This window comes from Lissotriton vulgaris, chromosome 5, assembly GCF_964263255.1.
Source record: "Lissotriton vulgaris chromosome 5, aLisVul1.2, whole genome shotgun sequence".
Taxonomy (NCBI): Eukaryota; Metazoa; Chordata; class Amphibia; order Caudata; family Salamandridae; genus Lissotriton; species Lissotriton vulgaris.
The window spans coordinates 1421848983-1421871014 of record NC_141693.1 but is presented as its reverse complement, the minus strand read 5'-3'; the positions used below and the strand labels follow the sequence as shown (position 1 = coordinate 1421871014).

Here is a 22032-nt window from a genome sequence, read left to right as displayed (position 1 = left end):
TTAACTGTAGTAGTACTTACACTTTTGTAGAAACATACACTTTGTTGTACACCAAGTAGTACACATGGCCAACCACTGGTATTACAACACTCTCCCATGAAAAATATATAAATATATCAAATAAATGGAGGTAGGGGCTTAAACAAACTCCACATAGAAAATAGTGTACAATACAATGAAAATATTTAAAGTAGTTAAACAGATAAAAAAATATAAATTAATATTAAAGCAAAATAATATCAATGGTACGTGCATTATGACCTGTGTGAAGCTTGTAAAGTTTAAGATTGTAAGAAAAACTCCCAAAATTGGCATTAGTAAAGTTGGCCATCTTCGTACACCCGTACAAACCAACAGCTCATGATGAATTTCAGTCTAGACACTGCTAACCGGAGGTTGGTTTATACGAAGTTGCCACATTGACCTGGGTTACAAACTAGTGGGAAATTTCGACTGGATCAGATTTGCACTATATAAATACAATTTTAAGACTTTGTTCGTATCTGGATTGACATTGTTCATCTGCAAACTCCAAACATTCGACCTGACTGAATTAATTAATATTCATGACATACAATTGCCCCTTCAGCCTATGGTGTATGCGGCAGCGGCCAGGAGAGTAAGAGCCTTGCTTCCCTTAGTAGCACACTGAGGGGAAATGCACAGTGGCAAAGGGTACAGAACTGGGGTGGAGTGGATTAATTTTCAGAAGAAAATATGGAAAGCAGGAAATAAAAACACCTAATTGTTCAGAGACGAAGACAGGATGTTCAACTCTATAAAAAAGGAACAGTGTAATGATGACTAGAAACTGAAGTATGAAGGTCAAGGAATGATGCAGTAGTGATCTAGAGCTAGCTAGTTGTGGACTGGGAGTTACCAGCAGCCCTGGAAAATGTGTCCATACCAGCCTTGTATTATATGAGTGAGTGCAGAGAGTCAACAAAAGAACCCTGGGGAAACAAATTACACCAGTGACTATAATAAGTTTGGATGCATCCCCTGAGTGCTGATTTGACGGAATATCTAAGGGTTTCGCTGTCCATCGAGCTCTAAAAGAAGCCTTAGGTTCTCGAAATAAGGAGGCTTGTTGCCAGTGGTGGCTCCTCTGCAATGGGGGAGGAGCGTCGCCCCACTACCTGGTGCAGAGCCAGGAAACGAAAAATAAAATTATGCCCTAGCATTGTTTTATTTTTTGTTTGCCAGCTTGTGCATGGAGGGGCGGCATGGAAGAGTGCAGGAGGAGTGCATGTGCAACTCCCGAAGTACTGATGTGTGATTAGTCGGCCATCTCAGGCTGACCAAAACACACATGTGCACTTAAGTTTCATCAGCCGGCCGCTTTCATCAGCAGTCTGGAGAAACCCCACAGACTCCCTAGTCTGAGCAGGGCATCCTTTCAGCCCACTCAGATTGGCTGGGAGTCTGTCCCAGGGGCTGCTGTAACCCAGGAAGAGGTCAGCAGTAGCGACCCAACGCGGGACCGGTGTCAGGTAATTAAAACAAAATATTATTAGCCTGTCATTCCACCATCTCCCACCCAAGATCGCTCCTACCCCTGCGCTCTCCCCACCCGCCTCACCTCCCTTTGTTAGTGGCAACCGCCGCTGCTTTTCACTGTGTCCTACACTGTGGGTCTAGCCCTGGAGATGTGTGTGGCATTTGTGGGTGGCCTAGAGGTGTAGTTTGACTCAAATTGGATGTATTTTGAAAACTCTTGAGCAAACAGCTGTGTCATCATATCCCACCGTTTTTTAACATCTTGAGCTAAAACTAGAGGCATGCACTAAAACATAACACAAAAGGAATGACGAATTCAGACAGAAGAATGTTGTCTTTTCAGTTTCCTATTGAAAAGGTAGGTTGAAGGGTCACTCCTAATGTCACTCACCAGCCACGGTGAGGTAGGTGTAGTCCATGATGTCGAGAAGGTTGCTCCTTTCAATGCCGCACCAGTACCAACCAGTGTCTTCACTTCTGAGCTTCTCCATGGTGACAGTCATCTTTCCATCTGTTGCTTGGTCATTTATTATAATGTCACCACCAGGTGTTTGTGAAGTGTAACGTAGTATCGTGCAGGATGCGCGGTAGTAACCTTTACACCAATATTTGACATACTCTTTGTACGCGGGATCATAGTCGCACTTAACATTGATGGGGCTGCCTTTATTGCCAGTGTACTGCTTCTCCTCGATTGTTAAGCAATCTGTGGATTCAAAAGACGACATGATTATTACATCATCATCATCATCATCAAAATACTTTATTTTGTATTTTACAACCATAAAAGTACATTACAAATAAAACCAATATACAAATACATGTACAATAATGAGTTTTTTAAAAAGATAGTACCATACAACCTTATAAAACATGGTATAGATTCAAAGCAGACAATGGTTTATAAAAAAAACAAAGAGACCATCACTTGTAAATAGTTAATAAAAAGGGAGACAAATTTAAGAAGGTTATATAGCCCTGAAAATCTTTCCATATTATCATCTGCAAAAGAGACCCCCATTAAAAGATAAACTCATTATAACCAAAATCAGTTAAGAGGGAAGAATTTTAAAAAGACAGGCAATGTTCTTCAGGTAGTCAGATTAAAAACTGTCTTCTGTACTATCCAAAAGTTCAGACCAACGCCGCCATTCTAATGCACCGGCTCCAATATAGGTATTTATAGACTGCACAGACAATAATCCGACACGTTTAAGTGCACAGCAGCCATAGAGCATCATACTGCCGACATCCATGATTATTCCTAAATTTGCACAGGTGAGTTCCTTTATTGTTCTTAAATGTTCCTAAACATTTCACCGAATGCAGTGTTGTGCAAAATAGAGGTGGAAAACGTGTACAATTATCCAAACATTTTTGCATTAAAGACGTTGGTCAGTCTAGTGGGAGCACATCAATTCTACGCAATGCCAGCTCATGGGTTTTTAGAGTATTCTATACTGCAATTTGGAGTGCATTTGCAAACTGAGGCCTCTGCAGAACATACTTGTTATCAGTGTTGTGCTTAGCAAAGGCACCATTATCTTCTCACCCACTTCCTTTCATCAGTGCTTACTTTTTAATGCGGGACAAACGGACAAGAAATTGTCACTATAATTTTTAAATAAAACAACCCTCACTGGGATGGGCCCTAAAGGAGGCTTCCAGCCACCAACAAAAAATTGTGACTCAGTGGTTCAGGACATTCGAGTTAAGTATGGATCAACAGGTAGGTACGTAGGTTGAGTGAGATGGGCCGGCATTGAATTGGGACGAAATGGTAGATGCTGCTTGCGATCCAGCCGGGCATGAGCCGAGATCAGTAGGCGGCATAGGCGAGGAGATCACTGGTTGTGCCACAAGAGGCTCTGCAGATAGGTTACAAATGTTGATCTTGCCGGCACACATTGATCAGAATACTGACCCTGGTGGAAAGATTCCCTGGTGCATTAATTATCAGCGCCAGTGAACTAGGCTGCACAGCTCATACCAAATGTCTTCAGAATGTGCAGTTTTCTGTTCATGTTATACTACTGGCCTGTGCTGCGTGGCTTTCAACCCACTACTACTGATTCTGGCGCCTTGGGGGTGATAGTCTAGCTGAGGGAAATAGTACCAGCACGAGTCTTCCCCTCACAGCTCCAGGATGAGGAAAAAATGCGAACTGTGTGGCGTGGGGGATTCACTTGTATTATGAGCCATTTGTGGTATTTCCTTGTCTGCTCCTCATAAGAGAACATATTGATGTAATGTCCTGTTGTCGAGAACCACCTCTTTTATTCTTCGTTTGCATATTGGCCATCATTAATATGAGTAAATGTTAATTTCAAAGTCTGAGCTGAAATCCAAATTTTTGGCCTTCTCTGTGGGAAAGCGAGCTGTTGCTAACGGATCTTTATCTACTGTCACATTTTACAATAGTTATACTATTGTTGAAGGTTTTCCCACCTATTTAATCTGGGTGACAAGGCCATCACACAAGTTTGTGCTAACCAGACTGAGGTTTTGTGTTGCACATCACTTAGTAGCTCTGCCAACTCTTAAGAAATATCCGCAGGGGCCATGTATGTGTGATGGTGTATCCAAACAAAGCACTTTGCACTTTCTTTTGATCTGTAAACTGTATATGAATTTCCGTACAACCTATTTAAAACCTATGTTTCTTAAATATGGTGTACGCACAGTTATTCAAGGTTATGAGTCTTATTTTTAACCTGCAACATGTCGATGTCTGTTTTTTAACTGCTACGTTTTTAATTCACCCTATTAAGGCCAGGAAAAGTATGTGTTTTTAAACTATTGTGTCTGTTATATTTTGATAGTCTCCCCATTCTGTAAACCACTGTAATTATTATGCAATGTGTGTTTTGTGCTTTTATGGTCATTTTTTATGCACCGAATAAAGCTTCATGACTTGATTTGAGTAAATGTTCCCTAACTTCAGAATATTTCGTAGGTGAATGGGTGCATGTATATTTTGTCCCATGGAGAAGCAGGAAGAATTAGATGCTCTAGGCAGACACATTCCACTTTAGCATTCCTATCTCTTTCTTATTGTAAAACACTTCCTGCTTTATTATCAACCACCGATGCTTGGCGTCCTATCCATTCAGTGAATTGCATTGTGTCCACTGATGCGGGAGAAGGCCCACTGGGAAGTCTAGCATGTGATGCCTTTGCTGTGCACCGATTTGTGAGGAATATTGCATGCTTTGCATGTATGTGCCTCAAAGCATGGTGGCCAGCTTATTTTACCAGCAAAAGCATGTGCAGACCAGCTCGCTGTCAGCAGTTACATTACTTTGGGTAGGCCTCAGCCTTTGCGTTGGTAGAGGACAATGTTGAGCCTGATATCCGCCTGGCTAGTAGTGCCTTCCTAGGATGCCAAGCCCGGCGCCTTATGTACCCTATCTTTTTAGGTCTCGCCTGTCAATGTGCATGCGCATTGAGCGGAGCGAGACTATAGGGGCTTAAACAAGAGTTTAACTAGACTGGCGATTTGATGCAGTGCATGTGCGCTTTTAGCTCAATGCGCAAGCGCAATGAGTTAAAATGCGCGTGCACAGCATCAAATCGCCACCCATCTGTTGCCCAGCTTGGTGCCGCCAGCAGCTCTTCCAGCTAAACCCCCTGCTGCATCAAAGGCTTTCACGGCCGGCTGTGCTTTCAGTTTCACGGACGCCAGGCCGTGTCTCCTTATTTAACTTGTGCCGCCAGCAGCTCTTCCTGCTCCACCCCCTGCTGCATCAAAGGCTTTCACGGCCTGCTGGCCGTGCTTTCAGTTTCACGGCCGCCAGGCCGTGTCATCTTATTTAACTTGTTTACATTGTTTTAATTGTTAGAATGGTCATGTGTGAGATTTAAATTTCTAGTGTGTGTATGAGTGATATAAGCTTCCTTATGTGTGACACTCTGAGACACTTTATTACAAAGCAATTCTGTCCAAGTAAAGAGATAAACTGCACGCATAACTCTCTCTCTCTCCCACTATCTATCCTAAAGTGAAGAGAAACGGATTACACAACACTGGCACCTCACACAGCCAACCCGCTGTCCCTGCTGTAAATCTAATCCACGCTGTTCTGCTAACATTACTGCTGCCGGCTGGGAAAACACAAGCCCACCGGCTTTCCCAAGAACATTTTTTTTCAGCACATACGGCTCTAGACTGCTCTTCCAATCCTCAGATCACACAATGTGCAAAGCCACAACAAAAAGCCAAAAACACCAGCCTACGCGCGTTTGTGTGTTGTCTGTTTTCCGGAGCAAACGAGCAGTCTATCAGGGGCAGGAGCAACTGCGTTGAGGATTGGTGATCCGGCTTTATCGGGCGGTTATGTGTTTTTTCTAACCAATCGCAAGATATACTTAGAAGGTCAGCCTCCTAGACCGTACTTTTAAAGCAGCATTATTATTTTACCTTCTCTGCGTTCAGATATTGAAATTGGTTAGAGACAGAAGCGATCGTATATTGTGCTTCTATAAGAATTTAAGGTAAGGTCCTCTTACGTTCGAGAACTTCTGGCTTTATTGGGGAGTTTGGCATGGGCAGTATGTGTGCATACTTCTCAGACATGTGACAGGTACCGCGCAGTCATCACAGATGGGACACAAACATGCCAAACAGATGTCGCATACATAGTGGCTCATGTGCTCCAGGGATTGTCATGTGTATTATGCAACTCCCATGCCCCCCCACCCCTCCAGTTTTATATAGCACAAACTCGACCGGAAGACCGCGCTCGTTTCGAGTACACAAGCTAGTATGTAAACTCACCAAGCGGAAAGAAAACTCTTTTTGAAACCGGATACTTTAATTTGTAATATGTCTCCTAACTGTACCAACCTCACTGGTCAGATCCCGCCACCCCGCGCAGACTCCTCTAGGGGGCCGAGAATAATGTAATTTGTGGTCAAGATGGCGAATAACATCTGGAGAATAAAACGGTACAGTATTTGAGGCCTCGTTGGCGTGGAAGCACACCTTATTTGACAGTTATTGTCCTTTGTCTATTTTTTTTGGAGCGTTTTGCCAACTCTATTATCCAGTGGAGAGTGGCCATGGTACGTTAATGCTCTGCGGCCAATCAAAACGCAGAGTTCACTCTAGGTAACTGCCTGATCTTGGGCAGCATGGCAATTGCATTGCTGCGAGGTGCTGGGCCCCCCCTCCCCCATTTACATCTGAATATGTACCATACCTGACTGAATCCAGGTGAGGAGCTGGCATTGGTGCAGCTGGTACTGTGGCACCGGGCCCATCGAACCCTTGCAATTGCTGTATTATACTTTACTCGCTCAAAAGTCTGTTTCTCGAAGCCAGAGATCGATATATATACATTTGTGTGTTTGTGTATATATATATATATATATATATATATATATATATATATATATATATATATATATATATATATATATATATATATATATATATGTGTGTGTGTATGTGTCTGTATGTGTGTGTGTGTATATATATATATATATCTATATATATATATATACACACTCCAACTTGTCTCCAAGTGCGCGTGCAGCGCCGACAGGTACGTGGACCACTCAATCAAACGCCAGAGCCAGTCTTGAAATCGTAAAGTGATTTGTGATAAAAGGGTGCAAGCCTCGTCAAAAGCGTTTCGGGCACCGGCTGTACCCTTGCTCACAGGAGAAAGAGACAGTATTTAAAAAACATTTTTTGACATAAAGTGCTTTTGTACTTTTCACACCATATTGGTGTGTGGCGAGATATTTTTTCAGTTTAGTCTCTCGTTCAGAAGTCAAAAATTTACCCATTTGCAGTTATGCTGTGGATCCTTCGGATCAAGACACTTTAGTATAGCAGACCTGCAGGTGTGAATGCCCCTTGCGTTTTGAGTTTTTTTAGCACTAAAAGTCGATTTGGTTTTAAAACAGGACATATGCAGATTAAATTAACAAAGTCCTACTGTGCTGTACCACAAAAGGTGCAAGACAATGGCCCAATATATTCCCAGGCTGGTTGATCAGCATTAGTCAGTAGTGACCCAAGACGTATTGCTAGTAGCGTTCTTTTTAAATATAGGGAGTTTGTTATGCTCAAGTTGTAGTACCGAATACAAGTGCAATACCATCCACGCATGGAAGCGCTTGGCAAATATGATTTTATCTTCAATTAGCGAGTGCTTTTTGTCACTTTATGCAGTGTTTGTTGAAATGTCCAATACAGTAGGTTCTGTTGCCAAAGATCTGTCATTCGTTGACTTTATTTATGACACAAGTGCTTGTTGTAGGCTGATCGAAGATCATTTTCCTGTGCCTTCCAGATAAAAGTATTGAGTGGATTCTGACGATTTGACCAGATTTTGTAAATCCATATTTGTAAAGCGCGAACTATTCACCCTTACGGGTTTCAGGGCACTGGGGGCTGTTGTGGAAATTAAGTGAACTATTGCCCAGAGTCACATGGTGCTGAGCTGCGCTGCCACTGGAGCCGCGTATCGAACCGTGACCCCTGTGCTCCCAAGTCAGCTGCCCTGGACGCTGCACCACACCTCTCCAGTTTTGTTGTTGCATACCTTCTGGATAGATAATGCTGCAGTAGTCCAAATTGAAGGTGGATCTGTGCTGGAGAGGAGTTCCGTGGTAAACTGAATACTGTTTTGTATATCTTTATTTGAAGTCTTTCAAGGATTAATGCGTCTTTACCATGTTGGACTTCATTTTCGTAAGCTAGGGTCGGCAAGAGTTTTGCTATAATAACAGCTAATAATGGTTTAAACGATGGACCATTTAAGCTCTTTGCTATGGTGGAAAAGGCATATATCAACCCATTTCCTAGCTTAGTTAGATTATCGTTTTGTATTTGAACGTTAAGTCAGTTGTCTATATGTAAGCCGAGGTATTTGTAATTTGTAACTGCCTCCAGGTTGGTGTTACCTAGTTTAAGTGGTTGTTGTGCTTGGAGACTATGGCTTATGGTCACGACTTTTGTTTTTGCTATATTTATTTATAATAAGTCTTCCTTGGCAAAGTGTTCCAGTTCATTAATCCCTCTTTGAAGACCTACTCTTGTGTAACTCAACAGAACTATATTGTCTGTATAGTATAGGTGCGTACGTCGTAATGGACCTAGGCATGGTGGATGCGAGTTTACCTGGTCTAAGTTTGACGAGAGATCAGCGATAAAAAGACTGCACAAATGAGGGCTAAAACGCAACTTTGTTTTAGTCCAACTTCGGTGTGCATTTTTCTCGTGAGTCTGGTGCCATCTGCTACAATCACTTGCTTTCACGTATTTGTGTACAGCTGCATTATGGCTCAGAGGGTTGGACCTGGAAGGCCCCACTGCCTTAGTTTGTTCCATAAGATTCCTCTAGTGACTCAGTCAAATGCCACCTTGAAAGATAAATGCAGATTTTTCTGCTGTCTAAGGATCTTTTCTGCCATTAATCCTAGAGCTAGAATGTTTGTGATTGGGCCAGAGCCTCTGCGAAATCCAGACTGGTTAAAAATGATTATGTTGGTATTATCTGACCAGTCTGCCAGGTCTTTAAGAACCAGTGAGGCATGGCATTTTGATTCGAGTCTATTAAAGCAATCCTTCTGTAGTTTGCTGGATCTATCCGGGACCCTCCTTTGTATACATGGTTAATTATAGAGCCTCTCCAGCTCTCTGGAAGTATGCCTGAACTGCTCAATTCATTGTATAAATGAGACAACGGAAATGCTCAAAAATCGGGGTCCGATTTAGAAATCACCTGGAGGATACCATTTGGACCTGGGGCAGTGTCCATTCGGCCTGAACTTATTACTTTGAAAACTTTGTCTTCTATTTATTGTATTGAAAAAAATGTTGTTATATAATTTGCTGCTTTCGGGGCATATTATGGCTCTTTCCCTGTCTTGATAAATGTGCCTACTGTTTCGGCCTATTCAGTTGAACTATTTGAATCCGGAAGGATAATATTGGTACTTGGCCTTCTTGTAGTTAAGCATGTTATTGTGTTGTCATCCATCATTGATGGATGTTTAGGGGTTCTTGTAGCTGCGTCCATTCTATGTTCCTCTTTCACAAAGGTGTTAGTTAAGTAAAGTATCCAGGCTGGCTCTGTAACACAGGCAACATTAAATATTTTTAATGATATTGTGAGGCTATTTACCTGCTACCACAAAGCTCTGGCATTTGAATGGTCTGCAATAAAAAGGAGTTTCTACCAAAAGTTATCTGTTTGCATTTTCTTGTCCTCCCAGATTTCTTTTTTGTACTGCTTCTTGAGGATTTTATTTTTTTCCTAGTGGTTTAGACACAACATTGTCCCTTTGGATCAAACTGTGCCTCTTAATTCATTCCTTATAATCCAAGCTTTTTTCCAGACATTTAAGCTGTGTGTGACCTGATCTTGTGAAGTAGTGTAGGGGCATCATTTAGCTGGTTTGCTAGGAAGGCTACCCAGGCAGCTACTAGAGATTCCTACAGGGGCTCGCGTTTTATTATCAGTCACTTTGCTTTGGTGGCTATTTAAAGGAGGGTGTTGCTCGACCATCTTATGCTCTTCAGATTGGTTGTTGATATTTGTTCGGCCTCTGGAGGGGCCGTCATGTAACTTGGTGGAGAGGCGATTAGCTTAAGATGCTGATAAGAATGATCACTTCTAGTGGTATATTTAATAGAAAACTCCTTTATTAGATGCGAGCAACAGTAAGGTAAGTATTCTGTTGTCCATTATGGACCGTGCCTTCACACCATAATATGTGAAGTTCGGAGGTCTGTCCTGTTGGATTCTACCATTTATTACTCTCATGCCTAGGTACTCTAGATCTGTCACTGGTTTGCGTCCTCTTGAATCATATAATTTAAGGGTTGGGGTGCTTGGGATTGCACTGCCCATATTGTGTTTACTGCGGTTAAGTGGTTATCTTCCTCTGGTGTATATATTAGGTTAGAATTAAAATCGCCTGTTACTATTATTTGCCAGGATGGATTCTCAAACCTTATTTCCGTTATTACGGAGGTCAGATTGTTAAATAGGGCGTTTTTTCCCTCACTCCTTGGATGTGCATAAACATTTATAAGAATGATTGTATTTGCTACTTTACTGTGCCCCAGGTTGATGTTAATCAATTGAATATCAAATGTCGTGGCAGCATTTGAACAGACGTAATATGTAATGCTGTGGAGATGTAAATGGCCAGGTCACCCATTGGCCTGCCATGTCGTTGGGATCTTGTTGCTTTTACGTGGTGTAGAGTGTAGCCTGCTACTTGAACTGGAGTGATCAGCTATGTTTCTTGAAGGACAATTAGGTCATAATTTTTCCATTTGTCTGGTTGTGAGTTATGCTCGCGTTCGTGCTTTGCTCCTGCAATGTTCCAGGATAAGGGATTTAGTGACACCTGGTTCCCTTTGTTTCTATTAAATCATTCCCTATGTGAAGCCATCTGGGGTCTGCCATAATTAACCAGGATTTTTCTTTGTGTTTGTAGTTCTGACTCGATGCCTCTTGAGTCACCTCTTGTGTTTTGTAATACAGAATATACTGGAGTTATAAAGCATGTTTAGGATCGATTGTTGTGCAGTGGTAACAAGGGTAAGGGGTAGCATTGCCTTACAGGCTTAGAAAGTGTTATACCCCAGTCTTTGAACTTTGGGCTACATTTAAAATTAATGAGACAGTCTCTGGTAACTTCCAGGTGGACAGAGTTTGTTCATTTTGATTTATATCTCCCTGTATGATTAACACAATATATAGTAGAGCAGGAGAGATGGTTTAAAGTTGGTATTGCTGCCATTAAACTTAGAACTTTTCCTCTATTCAGGTAATCCTGAAGGCCCTGTAATATGTACTGTGGTGTTAGTATGATCTAATTATTTAGATGTTGTGCTTACTCCTCAGTTTTTGACTGAGGGAGAGGATACATACAGGGCTCCGTCTTTTCTGGCTATTGTCTTGGTGATTGTTGCATCATGTTGGCGAGATACGAATTTATGCTTCTTAGTGTCCGGTCACTTGGGCCTCTGTTTATTTGAGTGCCTTTCTGTAAGACCCCTTCTTGTTGATTTTTCCTAGGTTCATTATTTTCCTTGTGAATTGATAAACCTATATCCGTTCTTTTGCGGTCATCTATTCCTTTGTTTGTCGCGCAGGTTGTTTCTCAATGAATTATAACCGGACCCGTATGGGTTTTAATCCTATTCACTTCTTCAGTGTTCACTACACTTTTAGGGAGCTGCATTTTTCGTTCTGTATGGTTCTTTGCTTCTGTCAACATACTCTTTGTAGTTAGTCTTATGGGCCTGTCCGGTAGTTCATGCACACTTTTTCACCCTACGGTTTCTTTACTTGATAAGTCTGAAGAGTCTTAAAATTACAAGCTATATTTAGAAAAAAGTTTAAACATTTACATAGACAATAGTAACAGAGAAAATTCATATATCAACTAAAACACATTAAACACATTAAAATAATAAAATAACAATATTGTAACCACCATACTAGTTGAAAAATATTATTAAAAACATCAATAATATTCACAAAGATATTACTTACCTCAAAAATGATTTTCTTTTCAATTATATTTGCACATCATGATATTTGTACGTCACAATATTTAATATCCAATATTTCTGTATCCTGATATTTTTTTTAAAACATTTTGTCCAAACACCCGTAATGTCATGGCAGAAGGCCAGGTGTTACTACTCCAGGGAACTAGGGCCTAGAATATCTGCTCTCAGAACTTCACTGCTTTCTTTGGAGATACCTTTTATGTTCATCATATATTAATAGTAACAAATAGAGGTTTGAGGTCGTACATAGGGCCTAATTACCATGTAGAGCGGACTTACAGGCACATGCATCAAGGTAGGATTTTGCGAGTCCTTAATTGTGAATATTAAGGAATTGCAATTAAGGACTCGCAAAATCCTATGCATGTAGGAATCGCTATAAAAATAGCGATTCCTACATATTCCTTATTTGTGACTCGCAAATTGCGAGTCGCAAATAAGGTATGGCTTCCAATTCATTCCTATTGGGTCTCTCTTAAGAACAAGAAGAATTTGAAAATTAGTTTAAGTCCAGAGTATGCAACAGACCTGGCAGCCTGGATGTCCGCCAACTGCCTGAAACTTAATGGCAGTAAAACCGAGGTGCTCGTGGTGGGGGGATGTCCGTCTGTGTGGACGTCGGCGTGGTGGCCATCCTGCCTCGGAGAGACACCGGTTCCCTGCCAGGAAGCCAGGAATCTTGGGATGTGGCTAGATACCAACCTTGCCTTTGAATCCCAGATTGGTCGTGTGGTGGGGACATGCTTTGGAGTCCTAAGAACTCTGAGAAAGGTCTTGGATTTCCTGCCCACTTCCGCTCGTCGGACGCTGGTGCATGCCTTAGTCACCTCACGCCTAGATTACGGCAATTTGCTGTATCTGGGGGCCACGGGAAAGGCTCTCAATCGCCTACAGGTACTGCAAAATGCTGCCGCTCGCCTTATCTTGAGGCTCCCAGGAAGATCTTCCTCTAGGGCAGCACTTCAGGCTCTGCACTGGCTGCCTGTGAGGAGTAGGGTGGAATTCAAAGCCCTTGCCACGTGTCACCGGATTCTGGGTGGCAAAGCCCCTGCCCCGCTTCAGAGTCTGGTGACCAGGTATGAGCCCACAAGGACTCTGCGCTCCTCCTGTACAGGCCTCCTGAAAATTCCTAGAATTAGGAAAGCGCGTATGGGGGGAAGGTCGTTCAGATTCCTGGCACCGAAGCACTGGAATGACCTTCCGTCTGAGATACGCCTGGAGTCATCAGAATCCGTGTTTAGAAGGAAACTTAAGACCTACCTATTCAGACGGTAGCTGGTTGCGCTTGCTGTTAACTGCTTACCCCACTTTTATAGCGTGGGGACACGCCTGTAGGCGTACACCAGGCGCTTTACAAATGCCCCTAATTAATAAATAAATAGACCAATGTGAGTCTGTTCTATAAGAATCAGTGAGCCATCTCTGACTCACCATCTTTAATAAGAAAATACACTGTAAAAATCACGGTCAGCATGTACACAAAATGTTATATAGGCTCAGTGAATCATAATTCAAAACAAAACGCAACAACACCTAATACTATCCCCTAAATGAATATTAATCAGAGCATTGGAATGCTGGAAGCTCCATTGAAAACAATGGAGTGCCCCGGGCTTCAAATTTCATGGAGAAGCCCGGAGGTCCAGCATTCCAATGTCACCATTTGCAGCTGTTGCTGTGAACAAGGGCCTTATGGAGACCATGTTCCATTTTTTGAGTGCTTGCCACTTGGTAAGATGAGAAATGTTGAGGAGCAATTCAGGAATTTTATTTTACAATGTATAGGAAATGGCTTGCAATGATGCATAGGAATGTCCCATCACCAACCATAGCATTTGAAGTCAATAAGGCTTCACTGTGGTTACTCTGCACAAGTTCTAGATCCCTTCCGTAAAGGGGAATTTTCTCTGTACTTTGAAAAGTACTGCTTCATTTTTGACTACTTCAATAACTCTGAGTTTATATTCACCCAGTTCACCGCATAGGTTGCAGAACCTGTCCAATAGAATAGCAATCTTTCAGGTGCACATTATTGGCAAGGAAAGCTGTGTCAGTGGCCAGAGTTCGAAAATTGTGTACTGGCTGTTATGGCATAGCCCTTCTCAAGAGCCAATGCTGAGAGGGTCTTTTCACAGATAAAAGTTTCCATGAGAAGGAAAGAGTGAATGTGCAATAAGTTTGATTTCTTAAGAGTATCACAAACACAGTACGTACACTTTCTATATACCATGCAAAATCAGTGCAGAAAGCAAGCAAAAATAACAGCAAAACTTTCCATAAACACTGGAAAAAATCACTGTTTCTGTTGTTTTCAATCATGCACAAATGTGTAATCACTGATAACCACTGTTTTTTAAGGGATTGAAATTGTTGGAGAACACTGAAAAACCCCACCAGAACTTACCAAATGTAGAAAGTGAAAACAGGAAAGCCTAATCATAATTTTTGGGCACGATGAAGAATTTCACATGAGATATATTTTTTAGTGACAATGTTGGCATTCTCCCTCATTGCTTAAAAAAACAAGCATTGACAAAGCCAATAGGTCTCGGCAATGCCCGAGCTCTGAGCTATTGGCATTGTCAATGTAAAGGATTTTTCGTCCCTCACAGACTCCAATTACTTTATTGGACAAAAATCATTAGAGCAACATTAAAGTAGCAAGTGGTATAATATACAGGCAGCGGATAACAAGTTCCAAGGAGAGGTGGTGAAAGTTTTATGTATGTCATGTGGACATCTAGGAGAGGAGGGTTATTTATGAATGAAGTAAAAGGGGTTGAGAAATGCCTTTAACTTCCTGCGCTGAGAAAGTGCAGGGAAAAGCAGATCGTGAAATGCTAGGACAAGGTGGCATTCTGAAAAAGCTGATGGTCCGACGGGAAAGTATGGGTTACGTCTGCCTATGGGATGGTAGTGCAGTTTGGAGGAATTAGGAGAGAGGTATTGGTAGCCGACTTGGTATTTGATCTGAGCACACTTGTGTAGCTGTAAGGACATAAAAACAGATTTGATGTGGCTGTGTGGCAGGTCACATTGTGCTGTGGTAGCTCGCACATCCATGCGAGGGTCTGTGACTTACAGAGTCCTGTAATAATGTGCAAAGTTGCCCCTTCTCTGTACCCGGCTCTAAGGCAGGCATCAGTGGTAGCTCCCCCTTGCGCCTGGTGGTCTATTCCAGGACAGCCACCAGAAAGTTTAGGTGTGCCCGTCAGATTGGACTACAGAAAATAGGAGTTGGCAACTTTTAGCATGCTTTTCGATGGCAGCAGCCCATGTCGACCCAAGCTGGAGAATAAACTGTAGCTTGTGATGACTCCCTTAAGGTTTTGCCACAAGAGACTGTGGGGTACCTACAGCCAAGGCGGTGCACAGCTATTTAGAAAAAAAAATGTCTCATGTAAAAGTTGCGAACACATTCATTCAAAAATTAGTCGAATGCTCTAAGGAAAAAGAATTTTTTTATCAAATGAGAATCATCATTCTGACAATGAAACATAGATCAGCAACTACCGGTATTCTATACATACTAGTAGTAAAATGTCACCATTGCAAATATTTCACCATGATATTCATCAATACCATAACATTACACATAAATATACAAATGAACAAGAAATTCTTGACTTAACAATCCCAATGCATTTCGGGTTCGAGGCTGAACCCTTCTTCAGGGGAAAAAAATTCAATTCTGTCGGATGTAGCGTTGTTCAAATGTAGGTTTTGTCCGCAGTAATCGACAACACAACAAATGCAGTATATAAGCCTACTGCATAATATAGAATTTGCACTCTAAAGACTATAACGTGAGTCGGTATGTAAAATAGTCCAGTGAAAGCTGAAAGTGTAGAGATTGACGTGCTACCAGTGCTTAGTGATATGAACTAGAAAGTTTTAAGTAAATAAAGCCTCGTCCCAGGAGAGATCACCCAGGTTTGTACCTAATGTGTTGTTAACAATTAGTGATGTTAAAATGAAAGGTTGAAATGTGAAGATTAAAGTGGGGTGTCAGGCGCAAACACATACCCTCCCATGGGCAGTGGTGAATTGCAAGTTGCAAAATTAGAAAAAAACAAACTCAAAAATAAAGTCTTGCCTTATTGTGATCTCGTTAGTGCGACTGATCGTATTCAAAAGACTCTTACCCAAATCAATGGATGCAAAGTCTTACATCTTGTATATGCAACATGGGCCTCTGCGTAAATAATCTGTGTAATACGGGTAAAGGGTAAAAGACGATCCTATATGAAATACAACAATAGCTGTTGGTAATAAAAATGCTGGAACCGAAGTTCAACTCTCACCGGAGTATGAGAAGAGACTTCCACCCATCTGTACTTGGGTCGCGAGATTCTTTAAAACTCGTATGTGTGCAAAACCTGAAAAAAATCATTAAAGTACCGTAAGATTTTGCCATGTTTTAGCTTATTGCTCCGAGGCAAATAGCAAACCCTTTGTGCTTGTCTCCACTCTACATTGCACACATGTGCATTCAAATCATATATTTTCAGGGCAGTGACTGCCTTTTTAGGTTTCGACCTGGCGAGGGGCAAAGCCCCTCCCAGATCGAAAACTATTGTCTACAGTAGGGATGTCGGCCCCGCCTCTGCCTCTCATTGGCTAGCTCCATAAATGGAGGCTAGCCATTGGGAGACAGAGGCTGTCAATCGCGCTTTCTCTTGAAAACGCGATTCGGGGGCGTTTCTGGTGCTTTTTTTAAGCCCCGCCCCTTTGTCCCGGGCCGCGCTGCGATTGGCTGCCGGCCCGGGACACCCCTGTGACGTCATTCCCGGGCCGCGCTGTGATTGGCTGCCGGCCCGGGACACCCCCGTGACGTCAGCCAATCACAGCGCGGCCCGGGACCTGACTTGTTTATTTTGTTCACAATGCTCGATGCTCGCTATTTCGAGCTCGAATACATTTGATGCGCCGGTGCTGTTCACAAGCACTTTAAAAAAAAATATTGGGTGCAATTAGAGGCAGAAAGTGAGTTGGCAAAAGAAAAGGGACTCCCTTTTCAGTAAGATAAAATTATCGAGTTGGCCAATGAGACAGGAGATAGCTTTCTTTAGAAACACTGTGGCTTTAAGGAGTTGAAAAAACACCCCTGTCCCGAGCTGAACCAGCACTTCACATGCACGGCTTCCTTGTAATTTTTATCAAAATAAATACCGATTCTGGCTACATCCGTCTCCTGCTGTCTGCCTAACCACAGGGGGCCCGAGGCACACACAGGACATGGCCTGACCTGTCTGTGCTGCCCTGCTCTTCTGGGGGAGGGGGGGGGAGGTTCACCCCACCCCGCCCCAGCAGCTGCCAGCCCACAGATGTAAACGTAAATGAACAGTTTTTCTGTAGCGCTCTTTGGATTGCGGACTCTAAGCACTATAACTGAGGTTGATGAAAGCAATGAAGCCCAGAAAGATGGAGTCATCTGCCCAGGATCACACAAGATGGTTTAAAGGTGAAGCTGAGAAAGAGAACTCGGGTCTACTGCCCTCATAAATTGTAATTTAAGAACTGGATCACACCCAGGCGTGGTTCCAGGAAATGTGGGACCAGATTGCATCATTTACACAGATGTGAGTCAGTTTTGCACTGATATCTGATGTGTAAGAACAACTTTTGGACTGCTCACTCTGTGAAAAATAGCATTTACAACAACCAGCTGGTGCAAAAATTATATTATCACATTAGTCGGTCGCTCCAAAATGTTGGTACAAATCTACTCTCCGATGACCATAAATGCTTACTTTTTAATGTCAGCGTCCTGGCCCCGTTCTCTCCATCACACCCACCCACTCCACTTCTATTTACCTCGGCTCTTCCGCCCCCCGAGACTGTCCATGAAAGCGTGTTCCAGCCTCCAGGCAATATTGCCACTTATTCATTCGGAGCGCCACACAATAACACACGTTTAAAAAATACATACAATTGTTTAGAATGGAAATCAACAGATAAGCCGTGTATACAGGTAATTCATCAAATATAACATTCTAGTGATTTTGGAGCTGGGGAAACAGTTTCGAGTCTCGGCGTCGCCTGAGCAGCCTGTGATTCTGGGCAAATCACTTAATCTCCCCGCGCCTATCCCCACCCCCTTCGCCCCCCAAAATAAATGAATGTGTCCTTCCTTGTGTTACGTAACTGGTGCTCATGTAAAGCGCTCCATTAACGTCTGGTCGAGTTAGCGCTATATAAAACTGCAAATAACAAATAAATAATCGTCTTGTAGGTCTGGTGTGTTACTCGGGTGCTCCGGAGCTCAAAGGCACAAAGCCAATTAGCATAGGAAAGAAACGTATGCTCAAAACTGATATGTAAGTCCTATTGCACTGTCTACGTTTAGGATGTTTCTGATCGCATTATTCTATTTTTTGATGCTTGTCCCGTGTTTAATGTCTGCCTCATTTAAGCACATAGTTGGCATTTCCGTTCTGTGTGCTTCCGAGAATACAGAGTTCCCCAATTTCAGCAAGTAAGTACTTAAACAGAATCGCACTTACATTTCAAAATAGTTGCATCTTAAGCAGTGCTAGCCTCTTTGCTGCTAGCCAAAGATGCAGTCTTAATTTAGTCAAATACTCAGGACTTGAAATGGAAAAATAGAAGTAGCACTGCAAATACTTGCAATTAATTCGTGTGAATTTTCTCTCAGTCTTTGCTTACGCCGGTTTGTTTGTGCACAGAAATTTTTTTCTGTTTGTACCCCTTTATATATTTGCTAGCAAACCATACATGTTGCCACCACTTCCTTTCTTTTAAAGATTTTTTTAGAAAATTATTTCTCATGTGTTAACTAACTATAAACTTTTACGAAGGTTAACAAAGTTTCTTTCTTTTTGTTGACTCACCCCAGACAATTTCAGCCCATCTCCTGTTTCCCGAACCACTAAAGATAGCAATTATGTAAATCGGTCTTGACACCACAGTGGGCGGTCATTTGAAGACTGGAAGTTCAACCACACACTTCTCTGACATGCAAACAGCTGTCAAACAAAACATCATTTCCACATCTCCGCGAATGTTTGGAAAGCGGATTGCCTCCTGAGTCCCGCCAGTTGCTCGATTGCATTTCATGCTTCAGGAACCCCTGGCAGCTTATATGGAACACGAGCTGGTTTTAAACGGATTTGTTAGCTCGTGTCAACACAACTTAAAGTAAACGGGAAAACTAAATGTGCCATGCAAGGCCTTATGACGGACGTTCTAGCCATAAGCGATAAATGGTACACACCTGCATGGTCATTTTATCGCAGCGGCCCCTTTAAAATCTGACCTGTTATCAGAACAAAACAAATTGTAAATTAAAACAACATGCTGTTTCTTTGTTTTCTCTTATTCTCTCTGTCTCTTGTATCTTACTACTTAGAGTAGGTTTTAATGTATAGAGGGTATCTTCTTTTATCAGGGCTGTCAAAGACATTTTGGATGTGTGGGGTCAGTTACAAGTTTATGGCGAGGCCCTCTTAACCTATTTTCCGCAGATATATAGCGGGTCACTTCTTTGTTAAAATGTCACTCTTTTTTTAAAAATTTTACTAAATTAAGTTTGCACCTACTCTCGCCTGCACCCGTAGGAAGGCGAGAGGTACTTCAGGGTTTACCTGCAAATTACTGAAGCACAAAAGCGATAGTACAGAGTAGAGAACAAAAAGCCTTAGAAAAAGAAACATGAAAACACACAAAGTAACAAATCCGCTCCCAATCCAATATATCACCCCTCCCCTACACAGCATCTAGCTTTGGGTGGCATCTTATTCTGCCAGTGTTTTCCTCCTAGGCGCTTGTCTTGCTTGCAGTTACATTTGATTACATCTCCTGAAATCAAACGGAGAGGTCTGAGATATCTTGGACCTGTTACTTTTCTATACTAATAAATTGGCCAATATGGGACCCCAATCAGTTTCATATACCCCTCTCCGGAAGCTAGTCATAGTTTTTTTTCTAAGTCAGGAGCTCCCACGTCAAAAAATCTACTCCTGCAAGACAGCTATTTTTTAAGCTCCCTCTCTCACCAGTATTTCATTCAGTGCTGCGTCCGGTGCCATGGAGTATCAGTTGTTGCCATGAATGCATTTTCTGTGTGTAATACACAACTTTGACCTTTACAACGTGTTTTATTACTATGCGGTTCTTTACCACACAACTGATATATATTTATGTAATATACATATATTCATTGAAAAAAACAAAGGTTAAAGTAAGTAAAATTTTATTCGATCAATTGTATGACCATAGCAAGGTAAAAACAATTAAAAAACATCACAGTTGGTGGATATGATCAATTTCCTCATAAAAAGAATCTAAACAAGCATTTGCAATGCAATAGGTCTCGCATTAAGAAAGTTTGAGCTATTGGTATTGTAAATGACACATTTTTAGGTTTCGCCTGGCGTCCGCTGCGCAGCAGCGTTCGCGCAGGCGAAATCTGTTGATCTACACTATGTGGCTATGTCCCGCCTTTGTCTACCATTGGCTAGCTCCATAAATGGAGGCTAGCCATTGGAAGACATTGTTGTCCGTCACTCTTTCCCCTTCAGGACGCGAATCGGGGGCGTTCCCATGCCTTTTTTTAAGTCCCGCCCCCTTTTTTCATCACCCGCCCCTTTTTTCGTCACGGCATTTTGTTTTGGTGTTTATTACGCGTCTTATAAACCGTGTTTATAATTTATTTTTAGTAACTTTTTTTTTTAGAGTTAAGCTATTTTGACTCTTCTTTTAATGTTTTTTAGGCTTTCTGTGTCCCGTCGTGCATGTATTCCTTTGCCCGGTATCATTACGCGTCTTAGAGGTAAGCCATGTTTATTCCCGTAGTGCCTGGCTGTTGTGTACATATTAGTTTAGTGTTTATTACATTGAAGACTTGCTGTTTTCATCGAAACTGCTGTTCGTTTACTTTTGGGGGAATGTACCGCATTTTAGAACATCAGTGTCGGACACGTTTTTAAATTAATTACAGGCAACCGCCATCTTTATCACAGTTCGTAGACTTGCTGTTTTCATCGAAACTGCTGTTCGTTTACTTTTGGGGGAATGTACCGCATTTTAGAACCTCAGTGTCGGACACGTTTTTAAATTAATTACAGGCAACAATGATATTTACTCATCAGTTTTCAAACATAAAAAAAAAATTGTCATGGAGATTGTCAATAGCTCTAACTTTTTGAAAGGCGAAACCGTTGCATTGTAAATGCTTGTTTTAACATGTTTTTAGAAAAAAAAGATTACTAGTTTTTGCCACTACTAATACGAAATATACAAAGCTCAATAATGGTCACTTTATTCATCAGGAATTATGAAGATCCAAACACAAATCTCGAACAGGGGCTGTCTGCCATTCAAGAAAGACAAAGGGCATTATTTAAATTTTGTGGGCTGGGGTGCCATATTTAGATATTTCCACCTTAGAGGCTGATTTTTTGTTCTTTAAGACTCTCCTCTTCCAAGGCTGGAGTCTATTTTAGGAGCAAATTACAGTGACTGCAGGACTATCTCTGAAAATGTTGATACAGTGGTAATGCTCCCTCTTGGTGGGAGAGTAATGATCTTGTTATTTGGGTCACCTTATCCTCCAGCTATAGAAATTATCTAAACAATTGAGTTGAAGTGCATTGAATTTGTTGATTTATGTTTTGTGAATTCATGTACTATGGCTGGTGTTGAATGTAGTCACTAGGACAAACTCCCACCTGACCTATATTCCTTTTACTAGCGTATTCTCATTTCTACTTGGAGAATATAGGGAAGCTAACCAAGTAATTTAGCTCTCAACACATATGACAATTTTTTAGTTCATTTGTTTATGCTTTTTAATAATAATAAAAGGGTTTTTTTTAAGTATTAGTTACAAAATATATATTTATGCCTCTTTCAACATCACATGATATACAAAAATATTCTCAATAACATAGTTGCTTGCTTGTACATTTCTCGATATATATCATCAAACACTTTAACATCTTGTCATCTCAACATGATAGAAA

At 41.6% G+C, this 22032-nt stretch overlaps 1 protein-coding gene across 1 annotated transcript in view; it reads right to left on the bottom strand.

The window, feature by feature from the left end:
* LOC147712679 (CMRF35-like molecule 1) overlaps positions 1-22032 on the bottom strand; it is a 213256-nt gene that overhangs the window by 174075 nt on the left and 17149 nt on the right. The window contains exon 2 of the mRNA XM_086923353.1: positions 1892-2206. Coding sequence (XP_086779479.1) covers positions 1892-2206 — 315 coding nt within the window. The remainder of the gene's footprint in view (positions 1-1891; positions 2207-22032) is intronic.